The 19862-nt window shown below is 54.8% G+C and overlaps 1 protein-coding gene across 1 annotated transcript; it reads right to left on the reverse strand.

The window, feature by feature from the left end:
* Window positions 1-632: 632 nt before the first annotated feature.
* PLPP7 (phospholipid phosphatase 7 (inactive)) lies at window positions 633-14883 on the reverse strand. Its single transcript, XM_030961493.1, has 2 exons — window positions 14430-14883; window positions 633-997 (listed from the first exon to the last, which is right to left on the reverse strand). The coding sequence occupies exons 1-2, from the start codon at window positions 14878-14880 to the stop codon at window positions 633-635; spliced, it is 816 nt and encodes a 271-aa protein (XP_030817353.1). The 5' UTR covers window positions 14881-14883.
* Window positions 14884-19862: the final 4979 nt, after the last annotated feature.

Consider the following 19862-nt stretch of genomic DNA (forward strand, 5'->3'; position numbering starts at 1 on the left):
AGCACCCACCTAGACCCATCCCACCCAAAGCAAAAGTTTGCATCCCCTTGGGCAGCAAGACTGCAGGACCTGCTCCATGCTGAATGTGTATCTCAAAGCCACACTTGCCCCGTTTTCTCCCCTCCCTCATGATAAGAACCAAACAGGGCAGGATTTTTATGATTATTTATTATCTGTAAACCACCAGCAGTGTCCTGACTCTGTACAAGACACAACTGCTGGGCTTACAAAAAGAAAGAAAGCACTGTGGCCAAAATAATTTATCCTCTAAAAAGTTCACAAATGTGTTCTCAGGAAGCTCTCAGGCACTGCCCATCCTGAGGACACACCAAGGTGCCAATGTGAACCACCTAAAGAAGGCAGACATGGAGCTCGTTTCTCTCACCTGTAAAGCTTAATTAGGCTGCTGTCCAAACACAGCTTGAGAATATGGCCAAAACACAGGTATGGCCCTTGATTTCTAAAACCCAATCCATTACAAGAAACTTTTTTTTTTTAAAGGTGGGGAAGCGACATTAAAAAACACCACTACTCATGGAAGTTACAACTGCTTCCAACAAACAGCACGTAGAAAATACTGAGGCGGGGGGGGGGACTCTCAAAGTATCTTCTAGCTTCCAAGTCCTCCACGTTCACCAGATGGATATCAACATCTGACACGTGTTGGAAGACATCCATATCAACTCCACCAGCCTGAACTGCAAGTAGCCGAACACAAAGCCGGAGAGGACGTCGGTGATGTGGTGCCGCCCAATCATCACGCGGGACAGGCCCACGCAGAGGGCCCAGAGCACCAGCAGGATGCGCAGAGGGATGGCCAGCACCAGGTGGTTGAGGAAGAACTTGGAGAGCATGGCCACCCTGCTGGCGTGCCCGGCCGGAAAGGCGTAGGTGTCCATGGTCAGGTAGTCCAACAGGCCAGGGTTGATGTCGTAGGGGCCCTTCCTCTTGGCCAGCTTCTGCAGACCTGCCACGATCATGATGTCCAGGAGCAGGGCTACAAAACAGGAGACAGAGAGGGAGCAGTGAGAGGCAGAAGAGTTGAGGGCAATTTTCAAGGCATAACATTAAAGGGTTGTCATTGTCTTTAAATGAAAATTTGTGTTTGGTTCTGGTAAGATGTCCGTGGTGCAGCTGTACACAGCTTCCCCATCCTCACATCACCACCCAAATGTTGATCAACTCTCCCAGTTTGCCCACAGAGGAGGCAAATACCACTGTCACCATCTGACAGAGGAGAGCCCCAAACCACAGAGGCGAGCGACCCACCTGGGCAGGAAGAGAGCAGCTGGCAAAGCTAAAATTGAAACTCTTTTGGCCCTCAAACCACCACTCTGAGTGTTCCTGTTGCTGCCTCCACCTCGTGCTTTAGAAACCTCGTGCAGCAAGGTCCCTGCCAGGCTGACCAGGCTGCAGTGAGCAGTCTGCTGGAGGAGAGGTGCCCAACAGCACTTTATAGGGTTATCCCTTGTCCTCTCCCAAGCCCACCACCCCCTCCTGCCCAGAGCAGCCAGGGGATCACACCATGCTGACAGATTTCTCACCATGCTGGCAGATTTCACTAAGAACAGGGCATTAGGAGCCAGTGAGCCAAGGGGAACAATAAAGAAAAATGGGCTCCTGTGTTAGAAGCAGCAGCACGGTGTGTTGGAGGGTGGGTAACATCCTCCCAGACATCCCCCACCCATCCTTCTTCTTCCTTTGCCAAAGCACCAAACACCCACAAGCCATTTCTTGTTTCTGCTCACCTCTTGCTCCCTGTGACTTTCTGCCTGCAAGTCACCCCACACAGCCCCTTCCCTGTGCAAATGCACTGGGGGTACCACACCTCCCACCCCAGCAAAGCCAGGCTTGTGATGGCACAGGCCCCTGCAGCTGCAGCTCTCTACGCCAAACCAACATTCTTCCTGAACAGCTTCAGGAGTGAAACCCATCAGCACTTGTCTACATCTCCCTCCTCTTCAGCCCACCCGCTTCGTCCCAGCCGACAGGTGCTGTCATTTCTATTTCCTAGCATCAATTTTATTTCTCTTTAATCCCCTCATCTGCTTTTCCCCAACCCTCCTAATTAGTCAGAGAGCTGATTTCAGCTCCCTGCAGCAATGACAAGGACATATCTGCCATCACCAGCACAGCCTGCTCCCTCAGCAGGAATGCCAGGGGCACTTGTTTGGTACTCAGGCCCTGGTAAAGACCATTCCTTGAGAGCTGACAGGGTTTCAGGAGCATGGATGGGAGTGTGGTGGTGGTGGGGATGGGAAATGAGATGGCACATGGGAGGCAGCTCCACCTGCCTGCTCAGCACCTGGCAGGAGCTGGAAGTGAGGAGCTGTCACAGCAGCTCTGCTCACCCACCTTCCCCGTGTGCCACCTCCAGCTCCAGCACTGCTTTGGGAAGGGGCTGGTATTTATCCTGGCAGAACCCTCTCCTTGTGGCAGACTGCTTTTCTCCCTCATCTGCAGGGCATCTTGGATGGGGACGTGGGACAGCAGGAACCTTTTGCCCAATGGGTCATGCATGCCCTGGGCTCTCAGAGCTGTGGAGGGCAGATAGAGCAGAGGAAAAGATCTGGGTACCAGCTCCTCCCTGGCAGGGACAGCAGCAGGAATCCAGGACAGACACAAAAAGCAGGAGATTGACACAGAGCAAAGGCTCATGAGTGGCACCTGAACAAAGGTGTTGAGGCTGCAGCTGGCAAGGGGCTGCAAGGAGCCCAGTCACACCAGTGGGTCCAGGAGGACAAGGACAACCAGGGGCTGCCCAGCTCCTGGTGGATGTGACCAGCAGGCAGGGAGAGAGCAGGGGGAGGTCTGCAGCCCACCAGGACCCCCACACTCAGCAGAGTGGTTGTCTGCAATTTTTTTTGACAGGCTGGCTGTGGGGAGAAAGGGAGGGAGGGATTTCAGACAGGCTGTGGAGCCCTGGAGCAGCCACTCACCCTGGCTCCCTGTTAAGGTCAAATGCTGTGAGCCCAGGCCTGGCTGACCATTGCAGGGCTGCCCTGCTACACAGGGCTCTGCTCATGCTGGGCTTCCTAAATCACCCCAGCCCAACTCCTCACCCCATTAAGTGACCCCCAGACAGCACTGATCCAGCAAAGTGCTTCAGGAGGGGATTTTCAGAGCTTATCAGCTGCATTTCCCACCAGCCCCATCTCACCCTGGACGAGAACTGTGTGAAACTGAAGCTCCACGATGCTCTCTTGGGAACCCAGACTCATCAAATTCTCGGGAACCCAGAAGCATCAGAGAGATGATGCACCAGTGCTGCCAAGATAAGACTCTGGCCCAAGCTGCTCTGCTGAAGTCAGCAGCAATTGCATTGCTGAGAAGCCAAGCCAAGGTTCCAGAACAAGTCTGGGCACCCCAACAGATCCCAGTGTCTCCTCCACGGTGTTCAATAAATTCCCTAGAGACCATTCCCCACCAAACCTGCCCATGGATCAGCAGCACAAGTGCAATGTGCTTTAGCAATGTGTGGTGCTCACCATTGCCTGTCAGTATTTTGCACTGGCAATATTTTTTTACGGTCAAAGGTGATCTGAGGGCAACTGGAGGGATGCAGGCATGTGTGCATGGAGGTGTTCAGGGCATGGAGAACAAGCCAAAGAGCAGTTCTAATAATCCTTTCATTCAGAAGATGAATAAAATGGGCCTTCAGTACTGCTAGCTTTGATTTTCGTCAAATGATGCACAGAAAGCAAAAAGCCTCGTTTGCCCACATTTCAGGATGGGAAGGCATGACAGCATTAAAACCAGGGGTTAATTTGCCGTTAAAAGAAAAAAAAAACCCACAGAAGATCCCTCGTCTGGTGCTTTTTCTGTCACTTCCCCTTGCACTTTCCGTTCCTTTCATGGAGATTTCTTTATGAAACAGCCCCAGCAGCCACTCCTGGCCCCTGAGGCATGGGGGGGTCCCACTGCCCTGGGGTCTCTGCTGTTCCCCCTCCCAGTGTCTGCTATTCACCTTCCCAGTGCTGGGTCTCTGCTGTTCCCCCCTCCCTCTCCTGCTGCTGCCAGCACTGGCAGGGTGAATCAGCAGGCAGTGCTGCTGCCAGGGCCCATCCTTCAGGAACAGCCACAGACAGGGCCATTGCCCAGCAGCCCCATCCTTCAGGAACAGCCACAGACAGTGCCGTTGCCCAGCAGCTCCATCTCCAGCCCTATTCCCTCCCAATCCCATGACCTACATTCCCACTGGGACCTTGGCTTCCTTCCTCCCCTCAATGCACATCAAATCCTCCCTCCTCGGGTGGGCACTAAGGGGTTAACTGTACCGGGTGCTCCAGCTGCAGGTGGGTGTCTCTGCACTGGGGGATGTTCCTGATGATGAAATCCAAGCCCCTGAGCCTTGCACGTGCCACCTGCAAATCAGCAGCACCACCTTGGCTCTGTCCTTCCCTGGTCTCTCCCAGAGCCCTGCAAATCCTCCAGGCTGCCCTGGCTGGAGGCTGGAGCAGACACAGCCCCAGGAGAGCCCGTGGCAAGGAGCCTGCAGCCTGCACTGGCTGCTCTCTGGGGACCCTGGGGCTGTCAAAAGCACAGCAGGCATGGCAGAGTGCCACCTGACTGAGGCTGAGATGAGAGGAGCAAGAAATTTTAATGTGAAGCATTTTTTTCATCATGCCTTTCCCCTCCAGAGCCAGGTAGCACTGGATTTAAACCAGAGGCATCACTGGATGTAAAATCCAGGTAGTGCTGTATTTGAGACTAAAGGAAGGATTAGCTCTTGCCCATTCTTGCTCCTTTCACATTTTTCTGAAAAAAGATCGGGAATTTCCCTGTTGACCTGGTAATAAGGGAAACAATCCTTCAGATTTCCAACACAAAACCACCTTGTCCCCAAATCCTACATTAACATCTACAATTTCCTTAAAACACAAAACCAAAGAGCAAGTCTTGTCTTGCCTGTGACAATTCTAGCATCAGAGATCACCTTGGTATTGTAAAAAGCCAACATCTGGCATCAGATGCACAGTAAATGAGCTGAAAGTGAGCCCCCTGGGCAGGCATTTTATATCTATTAATAAGGAAAGGAAAACAATTATCTGCCTTGCTCCTACCACCAAATGTTAGGAGCCCATTAGGAGCAGAGAGGTGAGCAGAGAGGAGCCCTGTGCAGGCAGGGCACAAGGACAAACCCAAACCATCAGCAGCAGAACCAAACCAAACCCCAAAGCTTGAATTTAAAAGGAATTGAAGCAGTTGGATGTCCCCTGTCACCATAAGGTCCTTTCTGTCCCCAGGGTGGCATCTCTGCTGCTGTCCCTTAAGGCTGGAAGAGGCTGAGGATGGTGTGAGCACCCTTGGGGACGTGGTCTGCTCCAGGTTGGAGCCAGGCAGTGTCTCCAGGGACGGAGGCAGATTCCAGCTGGGGTGTTTATATAAACATGTTATCAAAACCAAAGCTGAAAAACAACCTGGGTGCAGTTCTAGGGGCAGGGGGGGAGGAAAAGAGGAGAAAGCCAAAAAAGCCCTTGGCCTCATCTGCTCCTGCAGCCCAGATCCATGTGACTCCACACACATGGGGCTGCCTGCAGGAGACAGGGCTGCTCTCCAGAGCCTGTGAGCTCAGGATCAGAAACAGTCACAGGCTGGACTCAGCCTCCCAGAACCATGGCCGAGCACATGGGGAGGGGAACACAGGGAGGTGAATGCCCAGGAATGAAGAGTGAGCTCATTACACGAGCTCAGGAGGCTCCCGATGTGGGAGCAGATGTGCCTCAGACAAGATGTGCACAGAGCAGAGCCAAGCTGGGGACAGCTCATTGCCTGGGCTTCAAAGCCAGCGTGCTGGAGGTGGCCTGTGCTCCCCACTGCAGCTGCTGAGGCCAGGTGTGGGGCCAAGACTGGCTTGGAAGGTGCTGTACTGCCCAGGTTACCCACCCTCACTCAGTGCTGAACTCTGGACAAATGCCACCACTCCCAGGAAACAGTTTCTTTAGCTCCATAATTAGAATTCGTAATTTCCCCCCCCATTTTTCTTTTTACTTATGTGCCCCCCTCCTACTCCTTCTGAACTTCCCTAATCTCCTGCAGGCATTGGGCTCCCTGACCTGGAAAATGAGCTGTTTGCAGCCTTATCTCGTTGACATTAATGAAAGATGCAGGTTTCAAAAGAGCCTTCACCCTCCCTCCAGTGGAGTCAGCAGCACCTGGAAGAGGTCCACTCTGGAAATGAACCCCTCCATTCCATTTTGCTCCCCAAATGTGGCACTATTGGGTGTAAGAGCTGACAAAAAGCAAAGATGGCATTACACACTGAAGAGCCAATGAATCAGGCATTTTGCTGTTTGAGGAGGGGGTTATTTTTTGGCTGAACAAGCATCAGTGTGGGGTAAGTGGTCATGGGGAGGTGATAAAATGGTGGAAAAGCAGAATCGTGCAATTAATGAAAATAAAAACCCACAACAGCTAAAAATAGATTTGCTATATCCTAGATGATTAGAAGCAGCCCTGAGTGCAAACACAGGCTGCCTGGAGTTCTCCCCTTGGAAACACTGTGCCCTGGGAGCTGGGAAATTTGTACTCAGCATCAAATACTGAGTGGGGGCTTCACTGGGGGGCTGCACAGGCTGGGGAGAGATGCAGGCAAGAGGGGGAGCACAGTGAAAAGGGCTTGTGCTTCTGGGGAAAAGGAGCTGAGCAGCCTTGAGGATGGCTCCTCTGCCTCCCAGAAGGGCTCTGACAGCTTGAAATGCTCCTGTACCCCATGGCAGCAGCACAGGAACCATCAGCACACCCCAGAGCCACACCCAGCAGCACCTGCAGCACTGCATGGGATGAGCTGGGGGAAGAAAAGTGCCTTGGGCTGAGGACCAGCAGCATGGCCTGGGATCCTTGCTCAGCCTCAGAGCTGTCTGGGCTTGGAGTTCCACCCCACTGCTTTCAAAGAGGTAAAAAAAAAATTAATTAAAAAGGGTCTGATGCTGTGATGCTCAGAGGATCTCCAACCATCACACCTCCCAGTGTGGACCCAGATCAGGTACATCTGCCAGCGTCCCTGGTTCTCTGTTCCAGGTTAAAGCATGGAGGTTTCCTCAAAGTGGAGGAAAAAAGGAGAATCCATCTGATTCTCCTCTTTCCCACCCCATCCCACACCCATCCTGACCTGGAGCAGGAGATCCTAAGGGCTCTCCCTGCTGCTGCTCCTCCCAGCTCACCTCACTCCCCCACCTTGCTCTCCCCAGCCACTGCTCCTGTCAAGGCGTGTTAGAGGCAAACACACTCACCCACTCCTGGGAGCTCCCCTGGCTCTGCTCCTGCAGCTCTGCCCGAGTGGAACAGCCACTGTCCCCTCCGAGCTGCAGGCAGGGGCAATGGGAAGTCGTTCCCGGAGTGACAGACAGAAGGATGACTCATTTCCCATGTTTATTCCCTCTCTTCCCATTCAACAACCCTCGCACTTCTTTTCTCTTTTGCGCTGCATTCAGGCTCGGTTTCGCTGCTGGCTGTGCTGGGTTGGATTCCAGCTCCAGGGTTGGATTCCAGCTCTCTGCACATTCCCCAAGGGCTGCACTCTGCTGCCTGCAGGGCTCACAGCATCCCCTGCAGCCGGCCAGGACCTGAGCAAATCGGTGCTGCCTGGTCCCGAGGAGCTGATCAGAGCATGGCTCTGATGGAGGCCCCTGGAAATACCCCAGTGCCTGCTCCAGCCACAGTCAGATGAGTCCCAGGCTGTCCCTGCCTGTCCTTTATCCAAGGGGACACTGCAGGCAGCAGGACGCATTCCTGCAGGCAGGAGGGGGGCAGGGAGAGCTGGGCATTGCTGGCTGCTCAGAGATGCCTGAGCTCATCAGCTGTGAAGGGATGAAGGCTGAGCACAGCACCCACCAAAGACCACGGACTTCAGCTGCTGTATCTGGGCAGAACAGAGGCAGATTAGCAGCCTGGAGTGATGAAGAGGAATGTTTAATGCCAGGCTGGGCCTGTGTCTAAATGCTGGATGCAGGGGCATCTGTGCTGTTCCCTCTGCCTGGCACCTTCCATGGGTCACTCCTGTTGGGTTATTTGGCATTGAAATGTTTCGACCTCACTGGGCAGACGTGCTGCTGGCTCAGTGAGACCTTGGTGGGCACTGGCAGGGCTGGGAGGGGAGTGGGACAGCAGCTGAGCCCCCTCCATGTGCCAGGCTGCCCAAGGAGGGATGGTTCTGCAGGGCACCAGCTCCTGAGCTGCTCTACCCATTCCTGATGAATGTGCTCTGCCCTGCCTGGCTCGGGAAATCCCTGCTCTCACAGGGCAAGAATGAAAGGGGAAAAAACAGACACATCTGGCCCCAAACCATCTCTGGGGCTCTGGGCTGAGCAAGCTCTGCTGGATTCAGACTGATCCATCAGCCGTGCAGCTCCCCGGCCTCTCTGCTGGGTCTGGGCTGCCCTGAGGCTCAGCTGACAGGATCAGCTCCTCTGCACTGCCTGGGCATCTCATCTACCCCGTGACCTTTACCAGCACCAGGCTGCACTGTCTGGATTTTTCATCCTCCAAAGAGAAGCACGACAATACCTGAAGCACGTCTGTATTGTTAGAACAGGGTCACTGGGGTCTCGAGGGGCTTGGGGAAGGCATTTCTTTCTCTCTCCTTCCTAATCCACCAATTTCAAGCAAATCTGGTCTTGCTTGGAAGCTGCCAGGATGGGACCACAGAGTTCTGACCATTTTTATGAATTTATAATTTTCTTAGGGGTCTGCAGGGACTGTGCTTCAGAATATCATGGCTTGGCTCCTGGTCAGAGTAAAGCTAGGTCAGTATTCAGGAAAATGGCTGCACAGAGCAAGAACATCCTCCCTGCTGACCTCCAGGAATGAAGAAGCTGCCCTGGGCTCCCTCCTTTCCTCCTCCTGTGGCATTGACCCATCCCCAGCCTGATAGTGCTCCATGATACACCCACACCCCGAGGCAGTGCTGCACTTAATGGGATAAATGCTCAGTGACAGCTCCAAAGAGCCATCCTGCCCTCCAAGGGGATGCAGAGCCAGCTGGAGATGGCTGAGCACTGGGACCAGTGTCACTGAGACAGCAAGCAAAGAGAAGATTCTCTTCTCCTGGTCTGGATGCCTATTCCAGAGAGCAGAACCATTCCTGGTACTTCAAACCAAGCACAAACACAATTTTACGTGCAAGGACGACCCAAGCTGGTACCTCCCAACAGCAAAGGCACCCAGCTGGGTGGCAAATAACTAAACACAGCAGTGGTTTGGCTGTAAACACAAAAGAGGGGCCTCACTGGAGTGACCACATAGTCCATCCCCAGTGACCACATTCCATCCCCTCTGCAGTGAGAAGGTGCCTGGATCTGCAATGACCATCAGTTTAACGAGATCAATCTGTTTAGCTTAATAAATAGGAGGTGAAGAAATTACTTGAGCACTATCCAAAATACTGAAAGGCAGAAGAGATGTTGGCTGGGAGAGCTGTTCAGCTGGGGAGAGAAGGGTATGGAGACGCAATGAAGGGAAGAGTCCAACTAAAAGCTCTTTTGAGAATCCCAACCACTGCAGTAATGCAGAAATGGCTCTGACAAGTTCACCCTCACTTGTAACTGCACATCAGATTGAGTGTTTGGGTTTTTTCCCTTAACAAATTGAACGGGAATAAATTAAGGGATGTGCTACAGCCTGTATTTTGCCGTGGGTTAGATCGATGATCCAAATGTTCTTTGCTGGCTTTGCAGTCAATGAATCACTAAATTTGGATCCACATCCTCACCAGATGGATCAGAACCAGAAACCGAGGTACTGCTGCCCCCAGGGTTTAATGGAATTTCTGTCTGGTTCTGAAGCAGATCTGGGCATTTTACTGAAGGTTTCATAACTGCTTCCCCCCTGCAAGCCCAACTGCAAAGTTCAAATTACTTTCTAAGCACCTTCCTTTTCATGAAACCTTTGTGATTGCAGAGAAAAGCTTGAATAGCCCTAAAAGTTCCAACGCTGGCAAACAAATAAAATGAACTTTATAACTGGGGGATTTCCTGGGTTATGATTTTATCAATTTAGCCAAGGGGTTGTGGAGTTTCTCCCTGACTTTTGCTCAGCCAGGGCTGGTGATGCTGAGACAATCTTCCTGAAAACATGTCCTGGCAGAGGGATTTTTACAGTGGGCACAGATATCTGGTTTTCTTCCATCTTTTCAGTAACAGGCTGTGTGTGCTTCTCTGGCTGTTTGGCATTTGCTGGAAAGGATTACTGTGAGAAGGGGAATCAATAAATTCCATCACAGATGACAAACATGGAGGGAAAACATTGCTTGGGGTTGTTAATCAGCATCTGCAGAGGGGATGGATGGGGCATCCCAGGGTCAGACCCCTCACCTGAAATGCCCCCACAAGTGTTGGCAAAGCCCCTGGTGGGAGCTCCTCCTCCATCTGCAGTGGTGCTCCTGCCAGGCTCCCAGTCCCCTTTCAGCAGTCTCCTGTCTCCTCGCCTTGGAAGCCTGATTGCAAATCCTAAACAAGTGCTCTGTGATGGGCTGGCTCCCTGCCCAGAGACTGCATCAGAAATTCTGCTTGATGTATCAAACCCTCAGCCAGCCGGGGGAAGGGAGGAGGGAAGGGGTGCCACAGACAACCCCAACTTCCCTCCTGCAGCTGGGAAACACCAGGAGGTTCCCTTCCCTTTGACCTGTGCCCAAGTAGGAGGGCTTTTCACCACCTCCTGGTGGATTTGAACCACAGGAAAGCAGCAGCAACAAGGATGCCAGACGCAGCAGTGGTGCCGTGACATTCCTGTCTACACAAGACAGGACGCCGCTCCGGGCGGCTGGGCCTCGACAGGTCCCAGGAAGAGAGGCCGCATGGCGGTGCGGGCCGGGCGGTGCGGGAGGGAGCGGAGCTGCGGAAACGGCAGACGGGGCTGCGGCTGCGGTCGTGGAAGGGAGCGACGAGACCTCCGTGGTTGCAGGAGGCGGCGGAGCCGCGCCATCCAGCAGCTCTGAGGCGGGGGCCGCGGCGGGGAAGGCGCGGCTCGGCCCGCCATGCAGCAGCGGCGGCAGGAGCGGAAAACGACCACGGGCAGCGGCGGGGGGCAGATTGAGGAGTGCTCAGATTGAAGCAGCACATTCAGAGTGGGGGCACTGAGTGGGATGTTCGCAGCTCCTGGCACACAGCGAGCCCCGGGCTCCAGAGACAACAGACACAGCTCTGGCAGCCTGCAGGTTCCCAGCCCTGCGCCCCGAGCCAAGGGCTCTCCCAGTTCTCCCTCTTCGCCCTGTTCTGCAGCCTCCAGGGGTTAAAGAAGCCTCCACCACGTGCAGTGCCCTCTCTGGCAGCCAAGGGGATGGGAAACACTTTTTGCACGGCCGGATTGCTGAAGCAGGTTGATTTCTCTGAAGTTTCCCTGCTGCTCCCCACCCTCGCACTGTGACAGTGAAGGTTCCATGGCTTTCCTTGTGCAGAGCTCTCCCTGCCGGCTCAGACCCGGAGAGAGGCATTCCAGCCGGGAATCCCCTGCGGGAGGGCAGGGACAAGGCAGGGAGGGGCTGAGCAGAGCCCGGGGCTGCCAGCTCGGGTGCGGACAGCCCAGAGAGCACAAAGACCCTTCCTGAGCTCCCCGGGGCTGTGGCCAGTGCTGCCCCTGTGCAGTGCCACGTGCAGGGAGGGGCTGGGAGCCTGCTGCGTGCTGGGGACAGCAGCTGGGAGCTGCCTTTGCAGCACAGAAATTCATGAACGAGCCCGTCCTGCCGAGCTGCTGACGTTACTGACAGCAGAGGGGAGGGCAGAGCCCCAGGCATTGCAGAGCAGCGCCTGCTCTCAGCTCTCGGGCCAAGCCGTAAAAGGTGCCGTAAAGCGTAACTGTCATAAAGGTGCCATAAAGTGCGACTGTCGTAAAAGGTGACGTGAAACACCACTGTCGTAAAAGACGCCGCAAAGCGCAACTGTCGTAAAACCACCGTAAAGCAACACTGTCGTAAAAGATGTCGTACAGCGCGACTGTTGTAAAAGGTGCCATAAATCACCACGGTCGTAAAAGGTGCTGTAAAGCGCGACTGTAGTCAAACTGCAGTAAAGCAACACTGTCGTAAAAGGTGCCGTAAAGCAGCAGTGTCATAATGTTGTCGTAAAGTGCGATTGTCGCAAAACTGTCGTGAAGGGCGAGTATCGCAAAACTGCCGTGAAGCGCGACTGTCGTATAAGGCGTCGTAATGCGCGACTGCCGTAAAGAGACTTTCGGGACCCGGGGGCATTAAGCACTTTAATGGCATCTCCCGCCGGGACGCGGCTGCCGCGGAGCCGGTCCCAGCTCGCAGGGCGGTCGTTGGGCTCTTTGCCGCAGGGGCCGCCCGCAGCCGCTGCCCCGCGAGCTCCGCTCGTGCCGCGAGTCCCGAACGGGACACGCCCCCCCGGCTCCGGCACCCGCAGCGCTGCCCCGCCCGCCGCCCCGCCCACCGGCGTCACCGCGGCCCCGCCCCCTCCTGCCCCGCCGCTTCCCCCGCTGCCCGCCAGCGCGGCCGCTCCTGCCGCCCGCCCGAGTCCCCTCGCCCCCATTGCCCACACGGCGCCGGTGCCGGTGCCGGCCCCCGTCCCGTCGCTGCTGCGTCTTTGCAGCCCCCGGCAGCTCCCGATCGGCGGCGCCGAGCGCGCCTGGCGCTGCGTGCCCCGCGCCCCCTGTGCACGTGTCCGCGGGAAGCGCCGCCCCCCCCGCCCGGCGCTCACGGGCACGCAGCGCGCCCCGAGCTGCCCGCGGGCCCTTCACACCGATTAACTATTTCCTGTCTTGGCAGCGGGAGTAATGTGTCTAAGCAAGGATGCAACACTCCAGAACCCACAACTTGTCCCTGGGCACCGTGCTGGAGCTCAGGAGACCTGGAGATGTGGGTAGTGATGCAGGGATGAGCTCTCCCAGCCACCACTCCACGAAGTTAGAACATGGCCCTGAAGTGGCTTTGCATTTGTCCTCCTCATATAGCAACAGAAGGGTGAGAAAGCCTCCCTTGTTTTTAAGCCAGAAGGGGCACCAGCTCTTTGTAAGGATCTCAAATATTTTGGAGTCAAAGCAGTCAGAGTTTTCAGGCTCCAACCCCGTCAGAGGTTCTTGGGTCAAGAGACATCTGGAAGCTGTGCTGGTTGCTGTCAGTCACCTGCTATTTCATCCTCGTGCCCTTTTGGATGGATCCTCTGTTCCCAGGAGGGGCTGACCCCAGCCCTGAGGAGCCCCTGCAGGAGCTGCTGATGTCAGTGGGCTCTGCATCACGCTGGAGCTATTCTGGCCTCTCCCCAGGAGATGTCACAGCACCAGGACAGTCTCCTCCAAAGGCACAGGGGAGAAAAGGCAGCTACCACTGTGCTTTTCAAGCCAGTCTAGGTCAGTCTCCACCCTCTCTGAAGGATGAACTTGTGGAAAAAAAACAACCCAAAACGTGGGGTTGCTGAGCTGTGTCACGTCACAGTCAGCCCCTGCAGACAGGACGTCCCTTTCCTGTGGTGTCTGTGAAATAAAGTGACCCTATGGCCTCTCAAAATGCTCCCTGAGAAGAAAGAGTCTAAATCCAATGTTTTCAATTTCTCCTACCAACCAGAAGTGGGATTGCTGAGTTTTTAGGAAGGGTGAAACACCAGGGTGGGTCACAGCCAGAGGAGAGGGTATTTAGTCACAAGGAAAAATAGGATAACTGGACCCTGTGCCAAAGGCAGAAGAGCAAGGTCCTCAGTTACACGTGGTCTGGGCAGGCTGGGGCCAGGATCTAAGGCCAGTCACAGCTAGAGCTCATCCTGGTCACTGGTGGGACATCAGGGTGGGATGGGCCCTGCACAACGGAGAAGCCAAACCCTTCAACACATCCAGAAACAGGGACACTGACCACCACCATGCAAGGAAGGACTAGCAGGAGAGCCAGAGGCATCCCAGCCTGCCTACACAGCCTCTGGGTCAAATTAGCACATGGAAACGGGGACAGCAGCAAGAAAGGTACCCAAGGGAAGGAGGATGTGAGAGCAAACTGCAGCAGGGAAGGTGACAGGACTCCATCACGTGGAGTCTGGTCAAGAAGGTGGCAAGGGGGTGGAAATAACATGCTCAGGAATTAATCCAGATATTAGAGACGAATATCTTTATGATATCCTATCAAACACCAGGGCAGATGACCACAGATTAAATAAAAGACACCACTGCTGGTACCCACCCTCCCACCACGGACACTCCCTCAGTCTGACAGGGCAGCCCTGCCCCACGCAGCACCAGGGGCCTGTCCCTGCTCCACGGCTGTCCCCAGCTTCCAGGGTCACTCCACCCCTCTTAGACACCCTCTTGTGCCATCCATCACCCCCAGCCCCTGGCACCAGGAGGGCCAATAAGTGCAGCATTTACCCTAAAGGTCACTCCCTGCTTCCCGACCACTTCTGATGCTGGGAGCAGCCAGAGGAGGAGTCCCAGTGCTGCTGTCCCTTGTGAGGAGGGCTGGGCTTCCCCAGCAGGGAGGGAGGTTTGCCACTCACCTAGCAGCAGGTTCATGAGGACCTCCTGGCCTGCCAGCGTGCTGCTCTTCACCAGGCAGATGAGCGTGCCCGCAATCCAGGGGATGCCGTGCCCCGTTATCCCCAGCAGGTTGATCATGGAGCGGGCACCTCCCCAGGAGGAGGCTCTGTTGGCACACACTCCCAGCCTCTTGGACATGCAGATATCGATGGCCAGCAGCGAGTTGAAGGCGATTCCCTTGAAGGAGGGGTTGAGCTGCATGCAATCCTCCTCGGGCAGCTGCTGCGACTGCCGCCGCTCCTTGGGGCCGCTGCTCTGGGCACCGGCTGCCCCGGCCTGGCCGCTCTGCTTCCTGCTGGAGCTCCTGCCCTCCTGGTTCCCCTTCAAGGGCTGGTTCAGGGAGAGGAACTCAGCCCTGTTGAGGACATTGTTCCTGTCTCTGGCCCTGGACCGTGGCTGGGATGCTGGCATTGCAGTCTCTCTTTAACGCAACCTGCTTTGCAAATACCGGCAAGGAGAGAAATCCCTCTTCTCCCTGCAGAAAGCTTCCCCCACTCCCACCCTCACAAGCTGTGAATTTGGGAAGCTACAAAGGTTCCCCTCTGTTGCAGTTGCCCCCAGCACAGACTGCAGCTGTTAAATATAGAGTAAGGAATGCACATGGCTGTTTACTTCATGGGCCTAGCAAGCTTGGAAGGAAAATTAATGCCAGGCTTGGCAGCCACTCCAGTGCCAGGGAAAAAGGTTGGACAGCCAATAGATATGAAGAAGAGGAGGGAAAAACATTGTGCCAAAGGTTGGTTGCTTCTGGCCTGGTCTATTTAAATCTTCCAATTGCTTATTCCCCTGGGCTGCAAGGGAAACTGGGAAACGTAGTTCTTTTTGTGCTGCAATTCACATTTCAGTGCCAGAGTCGGAGCTGGAGATGATGGCATCCCCCTCCCTCCTCAGGGCACCCGTGGGGCGCTGTGCTGCCTGGCTTTGCAGCACCAAGACCAGGTGTCACCCAGGCACTTCCCCTCAAGGGGGTCTCCCCCAAATCTTCCTGATTAATCTGTTCTTCAACTTCTCCCCCCCCATACCTGGGCACCCTGAATACCCCCCTGGCACGGATACCTTTCAAAGCACCCCTAATCCCACCCTCCCTGCGTTTTCCATCACTCACCCCGGAGAAGCATCACCTGCCTCCTGATTAGCCTGGAAGGAGCTGCTGATGAATTCCCATCCTCCTTCAATTCCCATCCTCCTTCAATTCCCACCCTCCTGTCCCGGCGCTGCGTGGCCTCGATAGCGCACGTGTCCCCGCCGTGTCCCCAGCCAGCTGACAGCAGGTGACAGCAGGTGACAGCCACTGCTGTGTCCCCTGACAGCGGCACAGCCACTGGCCCCAGCAACACGGAGGGGAGGGAGGCTCTGCCAGGCCCCAGGGAGGGCAGGGAACACCTGCTGTCCCTCCTGCCACGCACGCTGTGCTCCATCACTGTCACCTCGCCCCTCCCCGCCGACCCCCCTGAGACATCCTGCATCCCTGGGAGCATCCCTGCAGCTCCAGCTCATGGGCTGAAGGATCATCCTGCATCCCTGGGAGCATCCTTGCAGCTCCAGCTCATGGGCTGAAGGATCGTCCTGCATCCCTGGTAGCCTGCAGCTCCAGCTCATGGGTTGAAGGATCATCCTGGAACAGCAGTTGTGTGGGTCTGAGCCTCCAGCACCCCTGGGACACACCACCCATGTCATTCCTCCTGCCTGCAGGGTGACAGCCCAGCTGCAGCACCCCCTGAGCCAGGTCACCTGCACTGCCAGCACCTCCCCTGCACAATGGGCTCTCCACAGCACCCCCAGGCTCCTGAAACAGGATTATTCCTATGCAAATAGGCTGGAAATCCCCCGTGGGTGGAGAATTGAAGATGGATATTACATTGAGGAGCAGAACAGCCACGGCTCTTGGTGCCAGTGACATTTGTCTACACAACTGTCTGGTTACAGAGGTCAGTGGATGCACAGGTAACCCTGGGAATTGGGCACCCAGGTGTCTTTAAAGGTCTTGTCCAAACTGCAGTGGGGAGTTTAAGTACTAAATGAAAGGTGATTCTCAGGCTTCCAAAGATAATAACGCAAATTTTACATTTTCTTTACACTTTCATCCATAGCTCTCCAAATTCCCTCAGTGAACTGTGCATCCAGGCTGTGCCCTTCTGGCTGACAGACCAGCCAGGTGGCAGCAGTGCTTGGACAAGCAAGTGTCTGAGGTCCTGGGCTTTGTTCATTTTTCCTCCTTCAAGGGAAAATAATGTACATCAATTTATTTCTGATTCATACCCTCCTGGAACTTATCCCTGGTCAGGGGAGCTGATTCTGCCCCTCTGCTCTGCCCTGGTGAGACCCCACCTGGAGCACTGCATCCAGCTCTGGGTCCCCAGCACAGGAGGGACCTGGACCTGTTGGAGTGAGTCCACAGGAGGCCTTGGAGATGCTCCAGGGGCTGAGGCAACTCTGCCCTGGAGCCAGGCTGGGAGAGCTGGGGGTGTTCAGCCTGGAGAAGGCCCCAGGGAGACCTTGGAGCTCCTTCCAGTGCCTAAAGGGGCTCCAGAGAGCTGGAAATGGAGTGACAGGACTGGCTCCACCCTGCCAGAGAGCAGGGTTAGATGGGATATTGGGAAGGCATTTTGTACAATGAGGGTGGTAGGGCCCTGGCACAGGTTCCCAAAGAAGCTGTGGCTGCCCCATCCCTGGAGGTGTTCAAGGACAAGGTTGGACAGGGCTTGGAGCAGCCTGGGAGAGTGGAAGGTGACCCTGCCAATGGCTGGGGGTTGGACTAAATGACATTTAAAGGTCCCTTCCAACCCAAACCATGTGATTCTGTGATCCCAGTGGGAGGAAGAGCTTGTTCCCTTCTCAGGTACCCTCATAAAACCCAACCTGTCCTGCCTCAGGTACCACGTGGGGCTGTGGCAGCCCTTAAATCACACAGGAGCTGCCACATCACCCACACCCAGCAGCTCCTGCCTGATCCCTGCCTGTGCTGCCACTACCAGGGCACTCAGCACCCCAGGCCCACCTGCCTGCCCTCACCCCACTGCCCAGCACGTGGAAAATCTCAGCCTACCTGGCGTGGGCCAGGCAGAGAACCCTCAGCACTGCTTCCACTTGGCTGTAGCCATCACCCCCCAGGGCATGGCATCCTGGATTTTCCCACTCTGTGCAAATGTGGGGCTCTGCAAACATCAGTGGGCACAGGGATAAAGGCACTGGTGGCCAGGACCCTGCAGAAACAGGGAGAGCCCCACCCAGGCTGTGCTGGGGATGCTCAGCTACAAATGAACGCGTTCCTCAGGAGCTGTCAGGGGTTAAAAAATACCTTGAAAGCCCTGGGAGTGAATTTAATCTGGTGCCAGTCTCTCCTGCTGACACTGATAGGAGGGAATTTCTGTGCCTCAGCCTCCCCATGAGACTCCAGCCTTGCGCTCCAGCCCCAGTCCTGAGCAGGAAGGGCAGCGTGGGATGGATGCAGTGCCAGCAAAAGCCCTGTCAGTGCTGGAGTGGGAAAGGAAAACTGTCTGGTCTCTCCTGCAGCAGGGTGGGCTGTCACTGACAGTCCCAGCTGGGGAAACTGAGCTCGGGAGGGAAAAATCCCTGATCCCACTGAGGCCATGACAAGCCCCATCCCATAAAACTAACCCGGGGTTTATAAATATCCCTGCAGACAGGCTCGCTGCTCGGCGGGGCTATTCCAGTCCTGACACATGATCCACAGGGGTCATCCAGCACCTGGAGAACGCCCAGACAGACAGACAGACAAACAGATCCGGCAGGCTCCGTGTGTCCCCCCGCTCAGCCCGGCTGTGCTGCCCTGCCCACCCTGCCTGCAGGGCTGCCGGCCACAATTCCCGGCACAATTCCACAATTCCAGTGGCCAGCATGGCCGGGCAAACCGCGCTGGAATGTGGCTGGGACAGCAGTGACAGCCCCATCCCCTCTTCTCTGCCCTTCACTGGCAGCGTTGGTGCATCCCAACCTCTGCCCAAAGTGCATCCAGCAAACCCTGCGCGGGATTCTTCCAGGGACACAAAAAAGCTGGGTGGGATGTGCTAATGCCTTAATCACTCACAGCAGCCTGATGGAGACAGGCACGACCAAAACCCAACAAAAACTCCAGCTGAAGAGCTGATTTAATTAGAGTGAGATAATGCAATTTCCTAGTTGACCAGAGACAGCCAAGTTGAAGTAAGACCTGGCTGAAGCTTCAGTAGAACTAGAGGTGCAGAATATGCAGTTTCACCAGACTCAGGATGCTCTGGGAAACTGTGACAAGCTTGTTTGAAAAGTGTGAAAGAGTCTTGGAAATGTCAAAGGATTTCAGCACCTTCTGGAGGCTGCTGGATATTTCATTCGGAAGATGCTAATTTCATTCTTCCTGGTACTACATGATAGTAAGTGCCTTGTAACTCGAGCAGGTTCTTAGTGATTCTCTCTGTCACAGGATTAGTGACTAAATTGTGCCTTTCACAGCAGCTGGGAAGTTTAAAATAAATACTTCTCAATGCTTTGAGGAGGAAAAACATCACAATGAGCTGTGTTTTTTCCATTTGCTGTGGGTGGAAAGGAGCAAATCTGCCTCCCCTCATCCTGTGGCATTTGCTTGTTAGGATCACCTGGTAGCCCAGGTCTCTCCTACCTGCTAAGGGCCAATCCAGCCTGCTGAGTGCAGGGTGAGAAGGACTAAAAGACATTTGCAGCAGCTCTGCACTGCTGTGCCGCACCACAAGCAGCACCAGCAAAGAGATTTTTACCTCTCATTTCCCCAGGTTTCCTATTTAGAAACAAGTGACAGAGGACACACTCACCCAATGCCTGATGTCCATCAGCTATTGCTGAAAAGCCAAAAATTTCACCTCCCCTGGTGCTCAGATCCTCAGCCAGCTGATGGCCAGCAGGACCAGCTGGCAACATTACCCTTAAAACTGCCTGTAAGAGAAGTTTACAACTTTCCCACAGGCCACTGCTGCCTCAGACGCTTCTCACTCCCTGTTCCAGCTGCTCCCGAGTCCCACTGCTGCTATGGAGAGCTTTACATTATTCCTTGCTGGAATCACAGCCCATCCAGCCCAGGGCTACAGGTTCTGCAAATAGGCAGACCATCCCCTCTGGTGCCCTTTGGCTGACACCAAATCGAGCCAGCCGGGAGAGGAAGATCTTAATCTGAAAACCTAGGAAACAGGACATTGCAGTGAAATTAAAAGATAATAATAATAATAATAATAATAATAATAATAATAAAGGGGGGAAGGCGTTTCTAAAATAAATTAAAAAAAACTACATTACCCACAATTCACGGACATGTGGGAGGAAATGCTGTTTTTTTGCAAAGGAGGTTTAGCTTCAACAGCTGCAGTTTAAAAGCGAAATACAGGGGGAGGGATGGGACTGGGCGAAGGAGGGAGGACAGGGCGGCG

The sequence above is a fragment of the Camarhynchus parvulus genome, chromosome 17 (genome assembly GCF_901933205.1).
Source record: "Camarhynchus parvulus chromosome 17, STF_HiC, whole genome shotgun sequence".
Lineage (NCBI taxonomy): Eukaryota > Metazoa > Chordata > Aves > Passeriformes > Thraupidae > Camarhynchus > Camarhynchus parvulus.